The sequence below is a fragment of the Anastrepha ludens genome, chromosome 2 (genome assembly GCF_028408465.1).
Source record: "Anastrepha ludens isolate Willacy chromosome 2, idAnaLude1.1, whole genome shotgun sequence".
Taxonomy (NCBI): domain Eukaryota; kingdom Metazoa; phylum Arthropoda; class Insecta; order Diptera; family Tephritidae; genus Anastrepha; species Anastrepha ludens.
This window is the reverse complement of record NC_071498.1, coordinates 96,973,763-96,996,490: the sequence shown is the minus strand read 5'-3', so window position 1 is coordinate 96,996,490 and position 22,728 is coordinate 96,973,763. Positions and strand designations below refer to the sequence as shown.

General features: G+C 36.2%; 1 protein-coding gene across 5 annotated transcripts in view; it reads right to left on the bottom strand.

The window, feature by feature from the left end:
* LOC128854840 (dorsal-ventral patterning protein tolloid) overlaps positions 1–22,728 on the bottom strand; it is a 40,826-nt gene extending 18,098 nt beyond the window's left edge. The window contains exons 1-6 of one of the 5 annotated variants that reach the window (XM_054089259.1): positions 22,650–22,728; positions 11,124–11,646; positions 8,799–9,010; positions 4,977–5,063; positions 3,974–4,892; positions 3,646–3,844 (exon numbers count right to left, since the gene is read on the bottom strand). In XM_054089259.1, the coding sequence (XP_053945234.1) occupies positions 3,646–3,844; positions 3,974–4,892; positions 4,977–5,063; positions 8,799–9,010; positions 11,124–11,354 (1,648 nt within the window). In that variant the 5' untranslated portion in view covers positions 11,355–11,646; positions 22,650–22,728. Of the gene's footprint in view, positions 1–3,645; positions 3,845–3,973; positions 4,893–4,976; positions 5,064–8,798; positions 9,011–11,123; positions 11,647–22,598 lie in introns of all 5 variants that reach the window. The other 4 variants (XM_054089261.1, XM_054089260.1, XM_054089262.1 and 1 more) reach the window with 4 other exon arrangements.

Sequence of the window (22,728 nt, the reverse complement as noted above, 5' to 3'; positions counted from 1 at the left end):
TTTAAATACCCGCCAGTGGTTGCATAGAATGCGTTTGATTTAGTGTCTGACGCATTGTCACACAATCTGTAAGCTACAGTCCAGTCATTGCAACTCTGAGTAAACTTTGAAGGTAATGTGTCAGTAAGGGTATTTCAAAAGAAGCGCTTAGTTGGTGGTTTAAAATAAAATAAGTAAAAATTTTGGTTTGAGGTTTGAATATTTTTACTCAAAATACGGCTCTTAACAATTATACATGTATGAAGTATGACATCGTTTAAATGTCCACCATGAGTACGTCTACAGATAAAATCCGCCAAATAGTCGATTCATGAATGCTTAATTGTTGAGAAATGTAAAACTAGAAACCCTATCTTTTTTTGTGAAAGTTTAAACCGTTTTTGTATTCTAAATAAAGAATGGACACGAAAAAAAACTAGTCGATTGTGTTTACTCATCACTAGCGTAAAACTAACTGTAAATAAAAAATATATATGCATGTTTGTAGTGTTTGTTGTCATTATTAATTTGGCGTATTCACTTTTTATAAGTTCTACGTATTCTTTAAAATAAAGAGCGGTTAAGTGTGAGCTTGCGGAGAAAATTATGCGCAAAACGCCAGAAAATGGTAATTTGTCGCACAATCCCATAGTAAAAACTTTAATTGGTTCGAAAAGTACGGTAACTTATATGTTAAAAATAAAAAAGTTGAATGAAATCTTGTCAGTTGAACGAAGGCCTGATAGAGAAAGAAAAACGGGATTTGTGTCGCAGTCACAAGTCTAAGAAGTGGAGCCATTATTTCGAGAAAAACCTTGCTTTTCACTTATCGCCACGAGAGGCTGGAAAACAGGTCAATATGTCGAAAGTTTAAGCCCAAAAAGTGCGCAAAAGTGAAGGTTTATATAGGTGAATATAAAAAGATTGCAGCACTTAATCGAAATGAAAAACCAAATAAGAGTGCTAAAGCATGTGTGCGAAAATTATACAGCCAAGACATTCATAAATATAGCTGTGTGGTTATGGACCATGAAACATACGTCAAAGCAGACTTTAAACAGATTCAGAGCACTGAGTTGTATACTGAGACGAAGAGCGGAGGAGTCCCGGGTGCCTTTAAGCTAAAAATATTGGACAAGTGCTCTAAAAAATGTTTGGTTTGGCAAGCCACCTGCTAGTGTGATATAAAAAGCAAAACGTTTATTACCACGAGCACTACATATACATACATATATCAAGAAATTTATATGAAGAAGTGTTTGCAAAAACGTTTGCTGCTATTCATATAAAACTACATACAGGCTCAGTTCTGTTCTGGCACAATTTAGTATCGTGTCATTATAGCCGTCTTGCCATGAACTGGTATGAAAATCACAGGGTAAATATTGTTTAAAAGGACCAGAACCCACCAAACTGTGCACAATATTGGGCAATTGTCAAAAGGAAATTGCTAAAAAAAGTAATTAAATAAGAGCAGCAGTGAATTGGCGGAGAGCGGCGGATACCGTAACAAAAACTAATGCCATTGCTAAATAAAGAAGAAAATAAAATAAAAAATTGTTTTGATATCTTATATAAAGTTGTTGGTATAATGATTTTCGCGGGACCAATATTTTTCATGTCCGTACTTTATGCAAATAGTTACAAGTTTATCCTCAAAATTTACAAGTTTATCCTCAAAAATAATATAATAATATAATAATAATCATCGTTAGTCACATGCTTTCTTATCTTTCGAATAGCAAATAATTCCTCGCTGCTTCAGGCGATCGACGAATCTAATCAATTATTGGGATATTTCTTAGAACGAAGGTACTGCTAGACAAGACCATACATTATAAATCGGAACAAGTGGAATTCCTAAGAATCCATGTTTGTGCTATTACCATCGGCAAGTTAATAGGCCTTCGGAGCCTTCTCAGAGTAAATAATAGCTAGATAGCTAGACGTACCATACGCTTTCGAAACACCTATGATGCTTTCCATTTCAATTGTAACTCAAATATGCCCGGGCGAACAAAAAAATACGTGTCTCATTATTTTATTCAGAGAGCAACATATTTGAGTTGCATCGAAATCGAAGAACATGTCCCGAATAATCCGGTTGAATTGAAATGGAAAGCATCCTATACAATTCTCATCTAACAATCTAATCAAATGTATTATTTACTTGGTATATGTAAGCAAATTTTACCGGCTCATTTCTGAACTATGATTGGTATTAATAACAACGGGAGGTATAATCATTAATAATCAAGCAGGATGTACATATATTCTTATTCTTTAAAACTGGTGAAATGAAAAGTGAAGAGAATTTGTGTCGAATCTCAATTGGCGAGACACAGAAGGATGAAGCGAAATGAAAAAACTATTGGAGTGATTTGGATTATTTAAAAATATTTGATCCGGAATTTTTAATATTTCTAATTTAAATTTCGGACGCGCTCTATAATAAATATAGCACAATCCGGCAGACTGAAAAAAGGTAAGTGGTAAGTGGTTTCAGTCGCTCAAACAAGTTATCAGCTCATGTGCGGCCCGTTATATGAATAACAACAGTTGAAGGGTTCGCATTGATTTTTTGTGTTTTAGTAGGAGCACTGATATTTTTGTGAGAAATATACTTACGAACGATTCGGTCTTCGTCCAAAATTTTGTGAATTGTGAATAAAGTATATGGAGTATTCCTATAGCACTTTACTATAGTTGAAACGATTTATAGATGAATAAAAGCACGAAAATTTCCCAGGGCTTGTCGGTAGACTGGCACGGCAGAAGCCATTGGCAACAGCATGGCAACGACAACGCCGAATTGAGTTTACTCGAGAACTCATATCCTGGGCTCAAAATTAGTGACGTTATATTTTATTCAGCCAGGAAACGAAATAGAAAATAAATAGAGTTGGTGCAGATGGTAGGAAGTACGTGCGGCCGCCAAAACGTGCAGCATTCGTTCGCCACAAGTTCGTCTCACCAGTCATAAAGCACGGGGAGGCTCAATAATGGTGTGCCCCACATTTTAAATTTATAAAATAAAACATAATAAGGACGAGATATCTAGCTCAAATGAATAATTAATGGAGCCTTTAATAAATATATACATATATTATATAATTGGCGCGTACGCCCTTTTTGGGTGTTTGGCCGAGCTCCTTCTTCTATTTGTGATGTGCCTCTTGGTGTTGTTCCACAAATGGAGGGACCTACAGTTTCAAGCCGACTCCGAACGGCAGATATTTTTATGAGGAGCTTTTTCATGGCATTGCCATTGCCTGCCGAGGGGCGACCGCTATTAAAAAAATGTTTTTATTAATTTTGGTTTCACCGAGATTCGAACCAACGTTCTTTCTGTGAATTCCGAATGGTAATCACGCACCAACCCATTCGGCTACGGCGGCCGCCTTTAATAAATACATTCTAACAAAAAAATTGATAACTTAAGAAAACCGTTTTATATTGTTTTCCCAATTGCCCTCTCACAAACGGCAAGCATTCTGCCTAGCCTAATTAATTGCGATATTTGATCTCTGATCCAATTGTAAAGCAAAAATCTCTGTTGCTAGTGAAGAGGATTTATTTTACCTTTCAGAGTAAAGCTTTTGTCTAGATTCTATATTAAAAGTTTTAATACATACATTCATAAATTAATAATTGTTTAAGACTTACCCTGGTATTCAGCAGAAAAACCGCGAAATCCCCTGTTGGCATTTTGATTAACATAATTAAGCAGGATTCGACTCGTATTGCTTTCTACAGTTTCCGCAGTAACATTGCCGCAAAGTCTTTTAATAACGGGGGATTTGTTCCAATAGCCGTCGCGTATTTCTAAATAGTCCACAGAGCAATTAGTGGACTCAAGCAAATGCTAGAGACAAGGAAACGAAATGGCATGAATATGACGTGCATATGTATAGTATGAAAGCATATGACAAGTATTCATTGTAGCTTTAAAAAATTATTTTTGAATAAAATTATTTGATCGAATCAAACCTACCACTTCGTGAATTTGTAATATTATTCGTTCGCCATTCGTTGCTGTAATACGCCATTCGCACTTCTCTAATGATTTATCGAAATCGCTAACCTCAGAGTCTCCACTTCCACCTTCATCGACCACATTACTTGCTTGTATCGCTGCTTGCGAATATTTATAATGCGGTGAATCTATTTGTCCAGAATTCTCTTGATACGTGCGTCCACAACTACTACACTTGTACAACAGATTCACTTTCAAAATATCACCATCACTGATATGTAATCTCTGGCCAATCTCATTTTGCTGAGTTTTTGACAAGCCAATTGGTTGTATCGTTTCCACGTAACCGTTTTTGGCAAACGTATTTTTCGAATAATGCATAATTGAATTGTAGTCGTACGGTAATCCCAGAGAATCAACTTCCACCGGTGAGAGTTTATTGAAATTGGACTCTTGTCCCTTCATGATGTTCTCGTTAATGATTTTTATGTATTGATCGCGATCGATGCGTGTATGTTCGTGCCAAAAGCCGATCGCATGCCCCAGCTCGTGCACTACAATTCCGAATGTTTCACAATTACGGCCAATCGAAACAATCTGACGCCCTGTTCCACGCTTGCCCACAAACGAACAGCAACCACAATTCTTTACCGTGAAGTGTATGTAATTGGGATGTACTTTAGGCACGCGCTCCACAAATTTGATACAAGTGAAATTCTCCCAATGGCGCATACCTTTTATAAAGAGTGCTTTGTGTTCAGTATCAAAGTTGTTGGCAATAGTATAGGGTATAACACCATGATCCCAGACGCGTTCTTTATTAGCGGTAACAGCACGTGCTAGTCGTGTAGTGTCATTCATATTTTGATGATGATGGAATGAGTGTGTTTTTGAATTATGATTGTGATTGGATTTTTTGTTGTTGTTGTTGTTGCGCCTATGAAGAATAATAATATAGAGTCGTTGGTTATACACCTACATGTATCTGACAACTTTAGAGAAGCTCACAGAACTTAATTACCTGCTTTTCGAGTGTGGTTTCCGAGGCCGTTTGTTCTTCTTCTTGCCAATCGGCATCCGTTGGCCTTTGAGTTGCTTGAACAAGCGTCTGAAAAACATACAAATGAAACACTTAGTACAGACTTGCATAATTGGTGTTTAACTCAGAGGTACTGCTCGAGCATTCACTGTTGCTTGGAAACCTCTTAAAGCTAGTTGCAATCAGTTTACAGACCACCTAGCGCACGCCAAGCTTCCATTTGATTTATAAACGTGTCAAGAATTTTGAATCAGCAGCTGGTGATTGAAAATGAAGTAAAATATGTGGCATAGCGGTTGGGAGGCCATTTATAAATTGCAAGGACCTAACAGTCCCAGTAATATCTTTTGCCTCTACTCTTTTTTTTCCATTAGCTTAACTTTTTCAGCCTTATAATAGGTTCACATACATATAATTAGATTATCTACTTTTTTGAACTTAACTCCCAATCCGTAATTAAAAAGCAAGATTACCCATAAAAAATTTCTCTCCCGAAGTCCGAGATTATATAATAATCTTAGATTATGAAGATACTTTCTTCCGTACAACCCTTCAAGGAGAAACGTCAATGTAAATACTAAATAAAATGGGCGCCGACAAAGAAATAACTCTAATAAAATTTCGTTATTTTTATAAGCTTAAAATAAATATGTGAAGAGGACCTGCGTTGTGGATTTTGCGTTTTGGTACCTCCGTTTGAATTTTCGTATTTTACCTAATTATCTGCATATACCATATAAGTGGGAAGTACTGACTACATATGCTTAAACGGGTACAATTTTAACTACCAAGCTTTAAGTTATCGAAACTACAATGTTCTATGCCTACTCAGACAGCCGAAGTTTCTGGGAAAATTAATTCTAAATAGACAGTAAAACAGATGAGCATCACATTTTAAACTTTGAAGTGACTTTTTAGGAAACTGCGTGGTTTTTTTCCCCAAAAATAGTACCAAGAGTTGGGACAATAGCAACCACGCCATCGTGGGAAATGTAAATGATCGGTAGGCAAAATATGCCATCAGAGCGCTACATTAAAATTGAACACTTTAAGTAAGTAGTTAAACACTAGTTACGGTCACGGTAATACTCTAACCAGTATTTCACAGCTTGTTGGCACAAGTCCAACTTAATTAGGCACTCGCGCCTCAAATTACCACGATTCTCCTACCCTCAAAGGAAAAAGTAGAGACGATACTTTCTAAGACGGGGTGAGTCCATCCATTTATATCTAGTTGGCGGTGGTGTATATTCTAAGCATCTGGGGACTTTATTTTGGCTTACGGCTCCCCGACTATTGTAGTGTTCTTCAGGCTGAACTCTTTCCAATAATTAAGGTCCTACTGTTGGTGCAATGCGATGCGATACCCTAGATGATATGGGTATTTTCATTGATTGCCATAGCGGCCTCAAAAAAGTTGACAATCTCCTAGTAGCTATGAAATTCCGCAAATCTCTTATCGAGATGGCAGAGCACATTCGCTCAAATATACAAGGCTTCCAGACCATTGCGATATCGAGTGGAACTCTGGGGATGAACTGGCGAGTCTCGGTACAAAACTTCCGTACAAGAACGTAGATAATTATTTAGGTATACCCTAACAAAAATGCAACTTACTTATTTTTGAGAAATTTGCAAGAATATCGAAATGGCAAAATAGCGTGAAGAACCCACCTGCAGAATCGCTTGGCAATTTTGGCCGACTCTCAATGTCAACCCCACAGTTTGCTGTGTAATCATCCAATTTTGTTTTGGAACAACTTTTTTACAAAAAAAAAAATATTTTGAGTGATTGAAATCTTGACCTTTGACCTTCCCCGCTCCATTGCTTGTCTGTTTGTATATTACAGTTGTCGCTCGTGTCAAGCGTTATTTACGTACGGTGACATTTGCAAAAATTAAAAATTTTCCGATAGAGTTACTAGTTTTGCACCATTTTGCATCTATATAATTTTATAAGTATATATTCGCAAACATTCTTCTATTGGCTACATGAAGCCTATTAATAAGTAAATACATATGTATGTATTTCCGAAAAAAAAATCTCGTAGAATTGAGAATACATTATTATGAGTGCCACAGATTTACTGACAAAATTTGGCCTACCTGTGTGCTTAGTGAAAACATAACAGCATTTAACAAAGGGTGACTACTTGTAATTCAAGTATTTAGTGCGGGTGTACGGGGCTATTCAGAACAAGGGAAGAAGATTTAAATAAAGAAATCTTTGGACTGGCTTAAGTGGATAATAAGGCGAATTCCTAGAAGGTGACTTCCTAGAGCAACAACCACCTTTACCCGGAATAAGGCTTTTGCAATTTGGTCGTTCGAATGTTAAAATATCAATCACAATGTAAACAGAGAAATAAGGCAAGAACGAAGAAACAGGGTTCAGCTAGCGAATCGCAAAACAAAAATAAAAACAAAAAAAATCAGCTGCTATAGCGCAGTTATTTTCTGTGGATTTGCTTTAGGTAGGCCACAAACCGAAAAAATCGAAAATATCGGTTGAAAATTGACGCAGTTGGGAAACCGATCAAAAATAGACAATAATGCTTGTCAACTTGCGATCGGTTGCGTGTGTGTGGCGAAGTTCCTCATTTCCTTTGATATTTTGAAGTGTTTACGTGAGCGGACAAATGACAACATTAAGCAAAACATTTATTGAGGCAGGTCCATTAGCCTTATCTGCTATTGGCTTTCGTAATATAATGTAATTATTCATAATTATATTCAAAAATTTGTTCAAAAGGCAGCCACCATTGGGAAAAAATTAGAGGCATTGTGGCAAATTTTATTTGGAAAATATGATATAAAGAAGTAGACAAAAACGCTAATATAAAAAGTGTGAAAACAATCTTCCTCCCCCCTTCCTTTCAAGCACAAATAAGTACCATAAATGAAAATCATTTTTTTCCACTTCCATGTTCGCTTAGCAACGAACAGCGTGAAACTAAACTCGTCAACAAATCCACAGGTGTGTGGCGAAATGAGTTTCAACCCTTTGCATTGATTTGTTTTCCGTCTGTGGCCAGCATTAGGAAATTCCTCATCGATCGTAGACACAAAGTGCTTTGCGAGTGAAAATATAAAAAATGTACAGTAATGTATGTATGAGTAGTTGTAGGAAGGACTGCCAAATAGTCTACGCGAACGTGCTGTCGTTTGCCTACTTGATTGAAACTATGTGTGTGTGATTGCTATTCAACCAGCATACAAGTGAGCTGTGCTTATGTCCGCGATGATGTGTTGGTGCGTGTTTTCGATGAAAACAGGTAGAGAGAAACACGTTTGAGCTGTGAAAGTGATCGCGCAGTACATCAAAAAGGCAGGCATGGCAAGTGACCGAAGCCCGAATATTTAAAACACATGTGTATGTACAAAATCACTCAAAACAAAAAAAAACAAAAACAAAATGATGACGGAAGTGTAGCTTCCACACGATCAGTCGACAGACCCATTTTTGTGCTTCATTGAAACTTATAGCCATTCGCCTGCCACTTTTTGAATCAATACTTTGTTTTTGTTTTTACTTTATTTTTGCAAATTGATATGAAAGTAACAGGAGCCAAAATAAACATACTACTTTTGTAGCCTGGTGTGTAGGCACGTGACCATACTGCTACTGTGTGTTAAGCAACAACCGCAACGGCTTGAATGCGCAACGAGTCAGTAGATGAGCGAAGAGTTACTATAAGTTTAACGACTATCTCAAATAAAAAAAGCAAAATTAACATTCTCGACTGTTACTCACACCACACTCATATGTAGGTGTTCTTATTTTTTTCTTCTTTTTTAACTCACCTCGGAAATGCTAAGCCTTGTTTCCGCTGGCGCGAGTTGCCGCTTGTATCGTTGCCTCTTATTGCGGTATTTTGTTCGCCCTCCGTCATAAGCTTTGGCGCCGATAGCGCCGCGTCTGCAGTAATATTACGTTCTTTGGTTCTGAGAATCTTGCGTTTTTTTTTTAAGTGCTTTGGTTCAATGGCGCCAAGTGTGTCTTTTGTGTCTGTTGCCTAAAAAAGTGGTGGGCTTTTGTAGAATATTGTAAAGCTTCAGTTAGCCTTAGACAAGCCTTAGACATAATTTAACTTAACTTAGCTTTTTTAGAAACTTAGAGATGTCAAACAAAACAAAACATTTCAATCATGTACTATAAAAAATTAATGAAATGCTGAGTAGCAATCTCTAATCTTTACGAAAACTAAGTTAAGTCTTATGCTTTGTTCCTACGACACGTAATTCGATCTCTGAGTAATTCGCAAATTACTCTGATTCTGCTCTCCTTTTCCATCTTGTTCTTTGTTTTTTATCGGTGATGGTGGAAAAAAGAAAGTTAAAACTAAGATTTCACTCTGTTTTATGGCGCAACTGTATCCATTAATTCCTTTCAAATTCCAGCAATCAGAAAAGGTGCCTGCAAATGGCAGCAGTTGGCGAAAGGGCCCTAATAGAAAGAAGCGGCGAGAAGATAAATAAGTAGCCACATACTTTTAGAAATAGTAGAATTGAATAAACTAGGATTTGTTTACTCGGTAGGTGAAGTTAAAACCGAAATGAAAAACTTGAGTGCACGCTTCAATAGCGGCAATTACTCTTCATGAAGGTGACACAGTTCCTCAGAGGACTCTTTGGTCTCTTCCACAATTCTAGAAGTATTCAGCAAACTCCTCGACATAATAATTTTTTCACAGCATCCTTCTTTGCTTCCGTTTGTAAAGGGAAGATTTTCACACATATTCTTCCGCTCTTTCAATCAGTCATTGTTCAGATGGCAGCGAAGTAGCATTGGTAGTGACTGCGTTGATTTTTTCTTATATCACCAACACAATCTCACTTTTTGCCGACCTGTTCCATAACCGTTATTACGTAAGCAAATCAGCTGACTCCTTCAAATTCTCTGAGAGCCAATTAAGAGTTTGAAGCTGGCCATTAATCGTGGCCAATCGTGCGTTTGTGAATTAAGAGTGAGGGAATTACGTGCCGTGGGAACATAGCATAAGCCTCGTTTAACTGAAATATAAGGCATACTTGAGAAAAAAGCAAATATTATACGTTTATATATTTTTATGTATGTAATTGTATCTATTTATATGTATAAAAAGTGCAGTCCAAAATAAACAAGACTGAGCTAAAATAGAAACGATAGGAGCTTTGTTCTGATGACTTCGAGTTTATTTATTCTAAATAGTCCCCTCTGGCCTCGATACACGGTTTTGCGCGATCTAAAATAGTGTTTCAGGTCATTGACCAGAATGTTCTTCAGGATGTTGGTACAAGCCTTTTGGATGGCCTCTACGGACGCTAAACGTTTTCCTTTCATGGCCAAATGCAATTTTCCGAATAGGTAAAAGTTACAGGGAGCCATATCAGGTGAATACGGTGAGTGATTAATAGTTAATTTGCGATTTCTAGTCAAAAAATCAGTCACAGGGGTGGATCGATGAAATGGTGCCTTATCATGCAATAAGTGCCAGTTTCCTCCTTTGCGGTATTCGGGGCGAGTTCGACGAATGCGAGCAACAAACGCTTCAAAACGCCAAGGTAGAAAATTGTGTTAACGGTTTGGCCTCTTGGAACGAACTCGTTGTGGACACTCCTCTAGGAATCGTAAAAACAAATGAGCATCGACGATGATTTTGGTTCATTTTTGATAAATTTACGAATAATGTCGATGCAGTTTTCGGTGATTACTGATTTTAGGCGGCCCGTATGTTCATTTTCATTTATGTCCTCACAACCATCTCTGTAACGTGTTAACCACTCATGAACTCTGGACGAGATAGACAATCATCGCCATAAACTTTTTTCATCAATTCAAATGTTTCGTTAAACGTTTTACCGATTTTAAAACAAAATTATTAGCTCTTTGTTCGAAACACCGATGACACAAACATATTGACACTTTAGACGCAATAACTTCGCTTACACTAAACCGCATGTCACCAAGTTTTCACTGGAAGTCAGCTGGGGATGTAACTTCCAACCCACTAACTCATTAAAAAGACGGCGCCATCAAAAACGTTTTTATGACACCAGTCTTATTTATTTTGGACTTCACCTTGTATATGTACATATGTATGCACATATATAATATACTCATCTTAGGTATTAAGAAGCTAAACTTACGATTTGTGTATCGATCGCTCCGAACAGCTTTGGTAGTTCAACGGTATCAGAGCCCTCTGACTCCACTTGTAAACCAGCAAAAGTAAGTGCAATTTTTTGTTGGCGCGTCAATTGGCTGTGGTTGCCCTGTTCTCTTAGTGGCGTTTTTTGGGCATCACTGGATATTACCGCAACCGTTAATGTTGACAAAAAAATGAACAACAAGCACTGTCTCACATGCAACATAGTCATTTTGGTAGTTGCAACTGTTTTATTGTATAAATTTTTACACTATGCTACATTAAATAATTTAGCAGTTTATTTAAATGTTCCTCTTTTATCCACTTATTTAATTCACAAATTTTGCGACAAACTCCCGACTGCGCGAGAATACGACAAAAAAGCGAATATTTCAGTACCGCACCATACAGCAAAGAATGTCTCACTGATCATATTTAGGGACCTGCGACCAAATTTAACTGCAAGTACAAATATATATGCCACACAACATACATGTGGCTGATCATCATAGGTACCAAATATTCTGAAAGCAAGTAAAGATTAAATAACCAAAAGGGAGCGAGAGGCAGCGGAGATGTCAGTAAACAGGCCGCAGTAGCAGCGCTCAGCAGCAGCAGCAGGTACCGCAGGCGATCTTACTAACATACTCTCAAGTTCACACATACACGCACATATATTATACACTGAGAAAATTGCTGTATGAAACATAGACGGGTAATAGTATAGGGTCCTTTTCTCAATCGCGTGTGTACTAGAGCACACAATCGTGCAAGAAAACCACGAGTTAAATTACTATTAGTATACCAGATATGTTAGCTGGTCTATTATAAGTTATTAGTTATGATATTTAAGACTTTAACAATAAAATAATTCAAGTCTGAAACAATTTTTATTATTTTTTCCCTTATTGTTATTTGTTCACCACCTGCAAACACACAGTGAAACCCGGAAATTGTTTTATTACAGAAATCGAAATGCATTGCTCTCCGCAAAGACTTGCCAAACTTAATTTTGACATTTGTGACACAGGCACATATGTATGCACATATACAAATCACGTTTAGAAGTGCTTCCGGCGTTACCTTTTTGAGAAACACGAGCAAACGCTTTTCTAAATGGTGGCAGGGTTCGGGTACTCAAGAGAAAAATGTCACTCATTTCATTTACATACTCGTACTTGGGTTGGTGTCGATGTCAGAATTTTTGAATGTGTTGGAGTTTCTGGTAATCGCGTCTTGCAGAGACAAATATTATATAAGTATAATAATTGGCTTCACCTGATGTTTGTATTGAACAGCATAAAGGAATCGACATATAGTAGATATATATATATATCCTACACCTATACTCAAAAAGGCTTAGAAGGATAAGAAGCGTGGATTTAGTCATATCTGTCCATCCGTCCGTCTGCTCACAGAAGGTAAATATATTTCTGCTAATAGGAGTAAATATCAGCTCACCTGCTGTTATTATGTTGCGATATGGAGTGAATGTTTTACTAAAAACAGGCACCATTTCTAAATGAACTCCTCAACATTATCACTTTCCTACTCTCACCTAAACATTTTGACAAATTGCCTTAAGGTCCTGAATCATTTAACATAACATAACATAAAATAACAAAATTAACAGAATATTACATAACCCTTTCTAAATACACTCGTCCTACTCTCTACCTAAAACTCTTGACGAATTGCTTTAAGGTTCTGAATCATTTAACTTAAGATAACCTACAAAAAAAACATAACCTCGCTTTCGCCTCTAAAATTTTAGACGAATTTCCTTGGGGTTCTGAATCATTTAATATAACAAAATATAACATAACTAAAATAACAAAACGAACATAACATAGCAAAACATAACATAACATAACCCTTTCTAAATGCACTCGTCAGCATCCTCGCTTTCCTACTCCCAACACAAAATTTGTTACGGATTACTTTAAAGCAGTGGATCATTTAATATAACATAACAAAAATATCTTAACATAACATAACAAAACACAAGCCTTTCTAAACACACTTGTCAGCAACCTCGCTTTCGTACTCTCTGCCTAAAGCTTTAGACGAATTGCTTTAGGGTCCGGGATCGTTTAACATAACACAACAAAACATAACTGACATAAGAAAAATAACATAGCATAACATAACATAACACAACAGAACATAACATAACGGAACATAACAGTGACAACATAAATATCTAACGGCAGTCCTTATCGTAGTTTTGTAGGAGCGAATTGTCCTCGCCAAGACGGCTGGTAACGCAATTTTCCAATCCTAGCGCTGGAAAGATCCATTGTTTGATGAATTTTGTTTTCTAATGCGACCTTCTGTTCAGAAAACAGAGCTAATTTCAAAGACGGTTTCATATCAATTTGTATAAAATAAAATGGTGTTGAATTTGCAACTGCTGTGGCATGCAGAAGGAACCGGTTGTAGAAGGAACCATTTTTAAGAGTTTTCCAAATGTTTTACAAACTCAAGGCTTTGTGTCTTTTTGGTGTCCAGCAGTTGGTCGTCGGAGCCCATTCATTATACAGTTCAATGACTTTTATACTTATGTGAAAAATTTACCATACATACACAGTAAAAAAGATTGACATTATTAATATAGGTTGAAGCTCTGACAGATTCAAAATAAGAGAGATGACACAACTGGCACGTATCGAGGTTATGTTTAGTTAGTAGCATCTCTTGGAAGAACCACAACAAGTCTCAGCCAGATCTGTGATTTTCAAAAAAATCCCTTTCCATCACGACAATGCACCAGCTCACGCCTCAGCAGTTGTGGTAGCAGACTTAATGGAAATAGGGCACCAACTCATTTCACATCCTGCTATTCTCCAGACTTAGCTCCCTCAGAATACTATTTGTTTCACAATTTGAGGAAGATTTTATTCAAACGAGGAGGTGAATGCAAAAACGAATGGCTATTTTTCAGATTTGGATAAATCCTATTATTCGGAAGGGATCAAGAAACTAGAACAGTATTGGACGAATTGTATAAGTCTAAAAGGAGACGATGTTGAAAGTTAAAAAAATAGGTCTACCCCAAACAATTAAGCAGTATTTATTTTTGCACTGACTTTTCAAACGACCCTCATACAGTATTATGTTATCCTAACATATTAATCAGGTTGGTTAAAGCAAAGTTTGAGCTTTGTATCGATATATAAGTACACTGAAAGGATACATCGAAATAGTCTTGCTTAACATTGAAAATAATCGATCAGTTTTGCATATCGAAAATATTTTGGCTGGAGTGCACCTGAAGGTGGCACGACATACTAGATCACCTCATTTAAATGAAAATATTGAAGCCGTTGAAGATGATGTTACTGAAAGTCCAAATGTGCTTCCAACCTCAACCTTGCCGAGAGTGATCTTGATTGGGGGTTCTTGGTATACAAATGTGATTCCACAGTGCTTCCTATTGAGCTAGTTTTTTAAAAGTAAATTTGAAGACTGCGGAAGAGCGTAAAGTCAACATTCGAGCCGAAATGACAGTGTTATCGACCAAGACGCTGGTAAATCTTAAGGAACCCGCCAAAAAATCAATTTTGTCTTACGACCAATTCTTATAGAGATGGAGTTGACAAAATTCTCATAATTCACGCTGGGGATATAAAAAAGCTCTGATTTAAAAATCGAAAATATTTGTGACGGATTATATGTGGATCTTAATGAAGTTCGGGAATAATTCCATATTGTAAGTGCGTTTTGTAGACACTTGAGGACTAGAAATCCATATAATCAAACGTTATTTTCTTGTCTGGTATATAGACGGATAAAAGTTTGCGGAGTATTTAATGGTGAAAATTTAAAAATATCAATTTAAATGACGATTCAACGATGCAATAAAAATTTGTAGCAGAGGAATGCCTTCGGAGAGGTACATCTTCGAAGTCCATCTACATCATGTCGGACAGAAAACGAAACCTACGATCTTTGAAATGTCACGTATTTAGACAAAAATCACCGAATGACAAATAGCAGGCGAGGCACCAAATCACTATTTCGTGCGCCTATTCTTGTGGGCCTATCAAAGCACACGAAGGAGATACTTTTAACTACTCGAACGATAATAAATTGAATTGGCACTGGGTAAAATATTGAGAACAGAGAGAGAATTAACGAATTAATATAGGAAGAGAGGGTATATGAAATGTACGTTAATGTATTTATATTACACAGGTTACTGCTGAGTCTGCTTTATCCTCAGAGCACATTTTCTGTGAATGTATGGCTCTCGCTTTCGCGTGGACTTAGAATTACAATTTATTGTTATTTAGAAATTTCCATATATACAGCATTAAAAGTTTTCTTGGATATAATTATGTAAATGATTTTTGAATTTTGTCAAAGTTTCTTGATTTTTAATATTTTGTGGTAGTGAATTAAATAACTTAACACCTTTATAGAATAATGAATTAGTGATATGATCTCTAATTCGTCAGAAAAAATATGAAGGAATAAACCCTATAAAGAGCTGAATCTCATCAATTGTCTTCTCACAGAGGTCGAAGGACCAAGCACAATAGACCGCACAAGAGCAGGTATTATTCTTTCTTATTTATTTAAATGAGTACAGGGAACTCGCCTCACAATGTCATATTTAAGCAGACGTTCTTATCATAATATATAATTTATATGCGTACATTCGTACATGTGTATGCGCATGTGAAACACACACAGCCACGTTGAAGGTATACATAAGTTGATGTAAAACGCAGCTCACCTGGGAGTACAAAAGCAAAACAGCACTGCGGTCCTTACCAAATGAATCCGCTGAAACATTTAGGGCTGCAACAATAAAGTTAAGATTAAACTACAAAAAAAAAAAACACACATAACAACGTCGGATTGAAGTAAGTCAGACAGATGGGAAGACAGATGAGGCAACACCCGACAATCGAATCAGCGGACGACGCACAATCAGACAGATATACAGGGTGAACGATATGACTTCACATTGCTTGTATGTATCTGTAAAACAGCTCATGACATCAACGTCAAAATTGTTCTAATGTCAGTTCAATATATTGTTTTTAAGCCATCAAAAGAATTTGCGTCTCAGTTTTGTTGAATTTTTTTTCTGTGATGGAATTCAAACGTAATAATGTGATTTGCGTTATATTTGACTGGAAAATCACAACCAGCCATTGTTCGTGAGCTCAGTCACCTCAAATTGAATAAATGTTTGTATATCGCACTATAAAACGTTACAATGATACTGGTAGCATTTCAAAACGCTATGGAGGTGGACCAAAAAGCCGCAACAACGCCAGAAATGGTTCGGAAAGTGAAGGCTCGACTTGAACGAAATCCACATCCAAGTGGAAGAAAAATGCCCAAAGAACTGAAAATATCGCAAGACAGTATTCGACGCATGTTGAAAAATGAGCTCAAGATTAAGGCTTACAAGTTCCAAAAAGCACACGATCTTTCACCCCAGCAAAAAAAAGTTCGGTGCGAAAGAGCAAAGGAGTTGTTGCGCTTGCACGAACGTGGCGAATTTCCTAACATTGTGTTTACTGATGAAAAAACTTTCCGAATTGAGAAGTTCAGAAACACTCAAAACCATCGTGTTTACTTGACCGAACGCTCATACGAGAATTTGAGCCTACGTATGGCCACTCGAAGCAATTTCCTATCGCAAGTAATGGTTTGGGCCGCAGTGACGCTCTCCAATCGTTTTTATCGAGCCTGGTGTCAAAGTGAATGCGACTTATTATCGGGAAAATGTTTTAGAAGCTGCTTTAGAGCCGTGGACACGCAAACATTTCGGTCGTAGACCATGGACGTTCCAAGAGGACTCGGCACCGTCTCATAAAGCTCGTGTGAAACAAGAATGGTTAAAAAATCATGTTCCACTCTTCATTTCGTCCACACAAAGGCTTTCGAATTCGCCAGACACAAATCCGATGGACTATTCCATCTGGTCCATTTTGGAGAGCAAGGTGAGGACTAAAAAATATGCCAATATGGATGCGCTGAAAAAAGCGATTATACGAAAATGGACCAAAATACCTCAAGATCACATTCGTGCAGCATGCAACTCATTTTTTGACCATTTGAAGGCTATAGTCAAGGCAAAAGGTGGTCATATCGAGCTAAAGAGAATATATAATTAAAATTGTAATCATTTTTGAACCATTTTGTCTTTGAAATCAATAAAAAACTAATTTCACACAAAAAAGGTATGGTGTTTTGAATAGTTAACACTTCATATCGTTCACCCTATATATCTACACACTTATGTGCATATATGTGTAGGTGTGGAGGCTGTTGGAGGTATTTATTTTGATTGTACTTTTAATGGCACAAATACCACATCGAACGCCAAATCAGACATCGCACTGTGTAAAAACCTTTGCCACAACTCAACAGTTTCGTAGCGGGAAAGCAAAGCTCAACAAATAATAAATTTCAGAGCACCATTGTCAGGCGCTTTTTTTCCTGGCATGTCAGTTGGTCAGTCAGTCGGCATTTGAGAGAATCCCTTTGCGCAAATGCACCATTCATCGGCCGCCAGCCGCAAGCTTATAGCGATCCGTTCGGTGGCGCTGCCTGTCTGGCCCCAGCAATACGATATCTCCAATTTATTTCAATACGATTAGGAGGTGGATCACTTTCATTTATATTGTACACGCACATTCGGAAGAACTGATTTGCGTACCCTGCAGGACATTTGGTTGGTTTCGAAATGGAGCTTTTATACTAAATAGCAATTTACATACAAACATTTTTTCATATAAAAGTTTCAAATGTAAAAGTGATGTAAAAAGTTCTGAATGTTTTCTGGGCGTTGTCTTTAGTTGCCTTTGGTGAAAGGGGTACCTAATTTCGATAAATTTCCTTTCATTGGGCCTGAATTACTTACAAATGAAGTAATTTGCTCTCAGAATTTTGTGTGAAAAATTACGTAGTTCGAAGCATAATTAGGAAATGAATTACGAATGAAAGAGTAAATGACGAATGGAAGAGCGAACTACGTGACGTAGTTTTTCAGTAAGAAAAATTCTTTTGCTACTCATTGAACTAAAGCCCAAGGATGCCTAAATTTTGCGGTATGTGAATTCACGACCTTCTTCAATCATTTCATGCACATAATAGGTCTTTTCGGCGACCTTTCCGGTATTGGTCGGTGAGGAACAGCGACCATAAGAAAATTCATTGTACAAATTTGCTTACACGCCGCATAATGATTTTAGTAATATACATCGATGCATTCTTGTTTAACTAGACACTAGACCACTTCGAAATTTGTGGAAAATAAACGCACAAAAATGTTCGTGGTATAATTCCATTTTTTTTCCGAGATGAATTTTTAACACTAATATGGCTCACTCATCAAAACGCTCTGAGTGCGTTAATGAAAAAATATTCCAAAACTTCCAATGTAAACATCAGATGGCGCCTGACAACACTAGAAGTGATCAAGGCCAGAAATATTTTATTTGTCTTTTATTTTTATTAATATTGGAGTTGTTTTTATATTAAAAGGGGTGCTAAAAAATTGCCGCACTGAGTTACTCTCATATTTGTTTATATTCCCAGTCAGTATTTTGGATGAAATTTCAGATTATCGACACAATACTTTGATGAAACTATTTGATTGGCGGCCGTCGTAGCCGAATGGGTTGGTGCGTGACTACCATTCGGAATTCGAAGAAACGTAGGCTACAATCTCCGTGAAATACAAATTGACGAACAAGTTTTTTCCAATAGGGGTCGCCCCTCGGTAGGCAATGCACCTCCGACTGTATTTCTGCCATAAAAAAGCTCCTCATAAAAAAATATCTGCCGTTCGGCTTAAAACTGTAAGTCCCTCCATTTGTGAAACAACCTCAAGACGCACGCCACAAATAGAAAGAGGAGCTCGGCCAAACACCCAAAAAGGGTGTAAGCGCTAATTATATATATGTATACATATATATATATATTTATATGTATGTATATGTACATATACGTATATGTATAAGAATAAGAAGAAGAAGATATGTATATATTTGATTGTTCAGTCAGACGATTTGATTTTCGAAAGCAGATAACTACGTCAATAAATTGGTTAACGGGCAAACATTCGGAAAAACTTCCGTTTGGGAAGTAAAATTTACATTAAACGAGATTAAGTTTCTTGTAATCCTGCATTTAAGTTATTTAAGCAGTTAAGGATATCCAGATAACGATGAACTCAAAAAGCAAACTTTATCTTAGTTCACAAGGGATGCCTATGGATACGTCTAAGTATAGATACTTTGGAATCGATATTTTTCAGGATCGATAATTTCTTTCGATACTACTACCAAGTAAAGTATCGAGGTCTGTCTGGTATGGTTTCATCCCTGGCATGAATTCAAATTGTGTCGATTTATATTAACAACTCACGTTTTTCTTACAGGGTATTTATGTTCCGATGTTTGGACATAGAAAAGTTGAATAGCATTCATCTGCGTGCTCGCGCTTCGTACGATTCAACACGCGGTATTTGTTTTTGTAGTAACAAACAAATGCGAGGAAACAGTTGCCTGTCGGGCAGTGTGATTCTTCTGTTGTGCCATTAGTAGCGTTTGAAGCATTGATTTTATGTTTAAGCGGAATGACATTTGAAGTTTCACTCTACCTGCGTAATATGAACGCCCTTCAAAATGATCTCCATATTCTCCGCCAACCGAATGTAAAACCAATTATGCAGGGATGTTGTATATTTCTGACTATTAATTTATTTATGTACATATCGGTGTTATGTATCCACATATGCCAACAGCGTACTATGACTCAAATGACCATGCTCTGTGGCCAAAAATCAACCAGTGTAGATAGAGGCCTCAAATTTTGTACTCACATCACTAAAAAGTTCTGGTGAAAATTTGGCGTTATCGGACCAAAGACAATTTTGTATTTAAGACAAGTTTCAAAATAATTAACATCTTGCTTTACCCAGGATTTCAACTATCCTAATTCCACATACAATTTTTCGATGAATCTGAATATGACCACCCACTTACTGAAAAAAGCTACATATTCACATTTTTTTACTAATATGTTCACAATTTTCTCATTGTTTTCGTCACGGTTTATGATTTTTCGAAGGCAGTAAATTTGCTCAAATGATTTCATGGTCAATTCGGCGACGTTTTGTCGTAATTCGCGAAAGAAAGAAAAACCTAATCACAAAATATCGCGTAATTCACAGAAATCTATTTTAATTTGGAGTGCTTGCTAAGAGCTATTAAAATATTACTATAAGCTATACTTCACTCACAAATCGAGACCAGATGAAGTGTGTAATTTATACGAAACAACGCTAACGGCGGTTATTTACAAGTGAATTGTCTTTATAACTGCCTGGACAACTAGGTGCCACAAACCATTGTTCTTTTGTTTCACAGGTAATTTTTAATTGTCTTCAGAGTATTGTCTTGCATAAATTCAAGATTAAAGCCTAACGTTTAGTTTTCGAGATATCGCTATGTGTATGTGTATTTTGGTTGTAGTAAAAAAAAATCGTTTGAATTTAACGTTTTGTATTTCTGTCAAATCCTGCATTACATTATTTGCATTTTGATAAACTGTAATGTAATTTTATTGCTTTTCAGAGCACCTGCCTGAAAGTATGCAGAATATAATAAAAAAATATCCCTACTTTTAGTTCGACGCAAAAAGTGGGTAAGTCGCACGCTGCAGAGAATTTAGTAGCGAATTAGCTGTCTTGCTGACGTAGCAGGGGATGTGAGAGCAAGTTGTTTACGACAAAATTCAGATTGGACTGGTGATAATCCAAGCAAGCAATACTCACGTTGCCTTTTTGCAATCTAAACTGTAGCCATGGGTAATAGATGCGAAACTCTCTTGTTTTGTGTGAGAACGCGCCCTGGAATTCATTTCAATTCTTGGCAGCATCCCCAATACCCGGGCTGATGAACAGCTGATAGTCGAAATGGCGGTCTGCCACAAATAAGGCACCAAAAATAACTGACGAAAACAATGCGTTTTCACGTTAATGGAAAAATGTCGCAAATTAAAATAAATTCATTTGATACGCAATAATTCAAATTGAAGTTTGTTTTTAGAACTTTCCTTTTCGTCTTGTACTTTAAACTCGTCTTGTGTACATATGTAGATATATGTGTTATAGTGTTTCTTATGATATGTAAGTAGATGTGTAAACATTTTATACTTTGCTTTAAGCCCGTAGATAAATGAGTTGTATTTGAGTTGTGATCTCGTTTGTTTGAGATATTTTAATATATGTTATATTAAAAATTGCAATATTTTATGTATTTCTTTATAATTATGTTTTTCGTGTTCATTACTTTTGGGTTTAAATTTTGAATAATTTCATTTGTTTGAATTTTTTAGGTATTTATGTATCTTATGTATATATGTTTATTTTTATTGTATATATGTGTATATGGCTGAAATTTAAGATCCAAATGGCCAAAAATTAAGATCCAAATGAAATTATCCATAATTGAAACAAAAAAATGATGAGGACGAAAAACATAATTATAAAGAAATACCTAAAGTAATGCGATTGAATAAAACATATGAAGCGGACAGAACAAATTTGTAAAAAACAAATATACTATTAAATTAAATAAAAATAATTTAAACAAAACAAATAAATTTAAATAAAGATTACGATTAACGAGCATAACCTTTTATTTAAAAAAAACTTAAAAATAGCCAACAAAAGTATGTTTGCAAAATAAATATGTAAATAAAGAGATCACAACTCAAATTCAGTTCACTTATATACATACATTTTGAAGGCAAAGTATAGAACATTTACGTAATGGATTGGTAGTGCAGAATTCACATAAAATAAGAGTTTCGCAACTGGTCATCTATAATGACGAAGCAGCTGCTTAAATCTCGCTTAATGCTTGCTGCTTTCACATAAAACTTTTTCGCTTAGCAAAAGCGTAATTTTCTAGTGAACAGGGAATTGGTGTGTGCAAAAGCAGCTTACATTCATTTTTGGTTCACACTTGCAAGATTATTACTATATTAAGAAATTGTGATGCAAAGGACAATAGCGAAAGAGGTAATGACGAAACACAAAAATTGTGAATAAGGCAACTTCTTCCATTTGTAGTTCTTTTTGGGTTTTGTGTGAGCATTTATTTTATTTTGTATTTTATTCCTTATTTGTTTAATTATTAATTTTATTAATGATCCAATTGAAAACTGCAGTTTTATTTTTATTGCCTATTGAAAATATCTTAGTTTTTGACATTGATGAGCTCAGAAAATGATTGATATGTAGGCGATTAGCAAACATCACCACCACAGAAATACACCAAACACAACTTCATATCGGATAGAGTCGGATAAGAAGAGTTGTTCTCCACGAAACAAAAATAACATTTGCAAAATTACACATCTATGACTTGCACATTACTACTGCGAAGTTCTAAACACCGGTCCCTCATGTCTTTTTTGCGTTTTTAAAAGTTTAAAACACCTAAACAATTATTTTCCATTCCAAACAAAAATTTTAACTGCAATATTTCACCTTGCGCACAATTTTAACTTTCACAGATTTTTAAAACAAAGAAATGGCAAAGATAGCAAACAAAAATCCGTTACCTTCA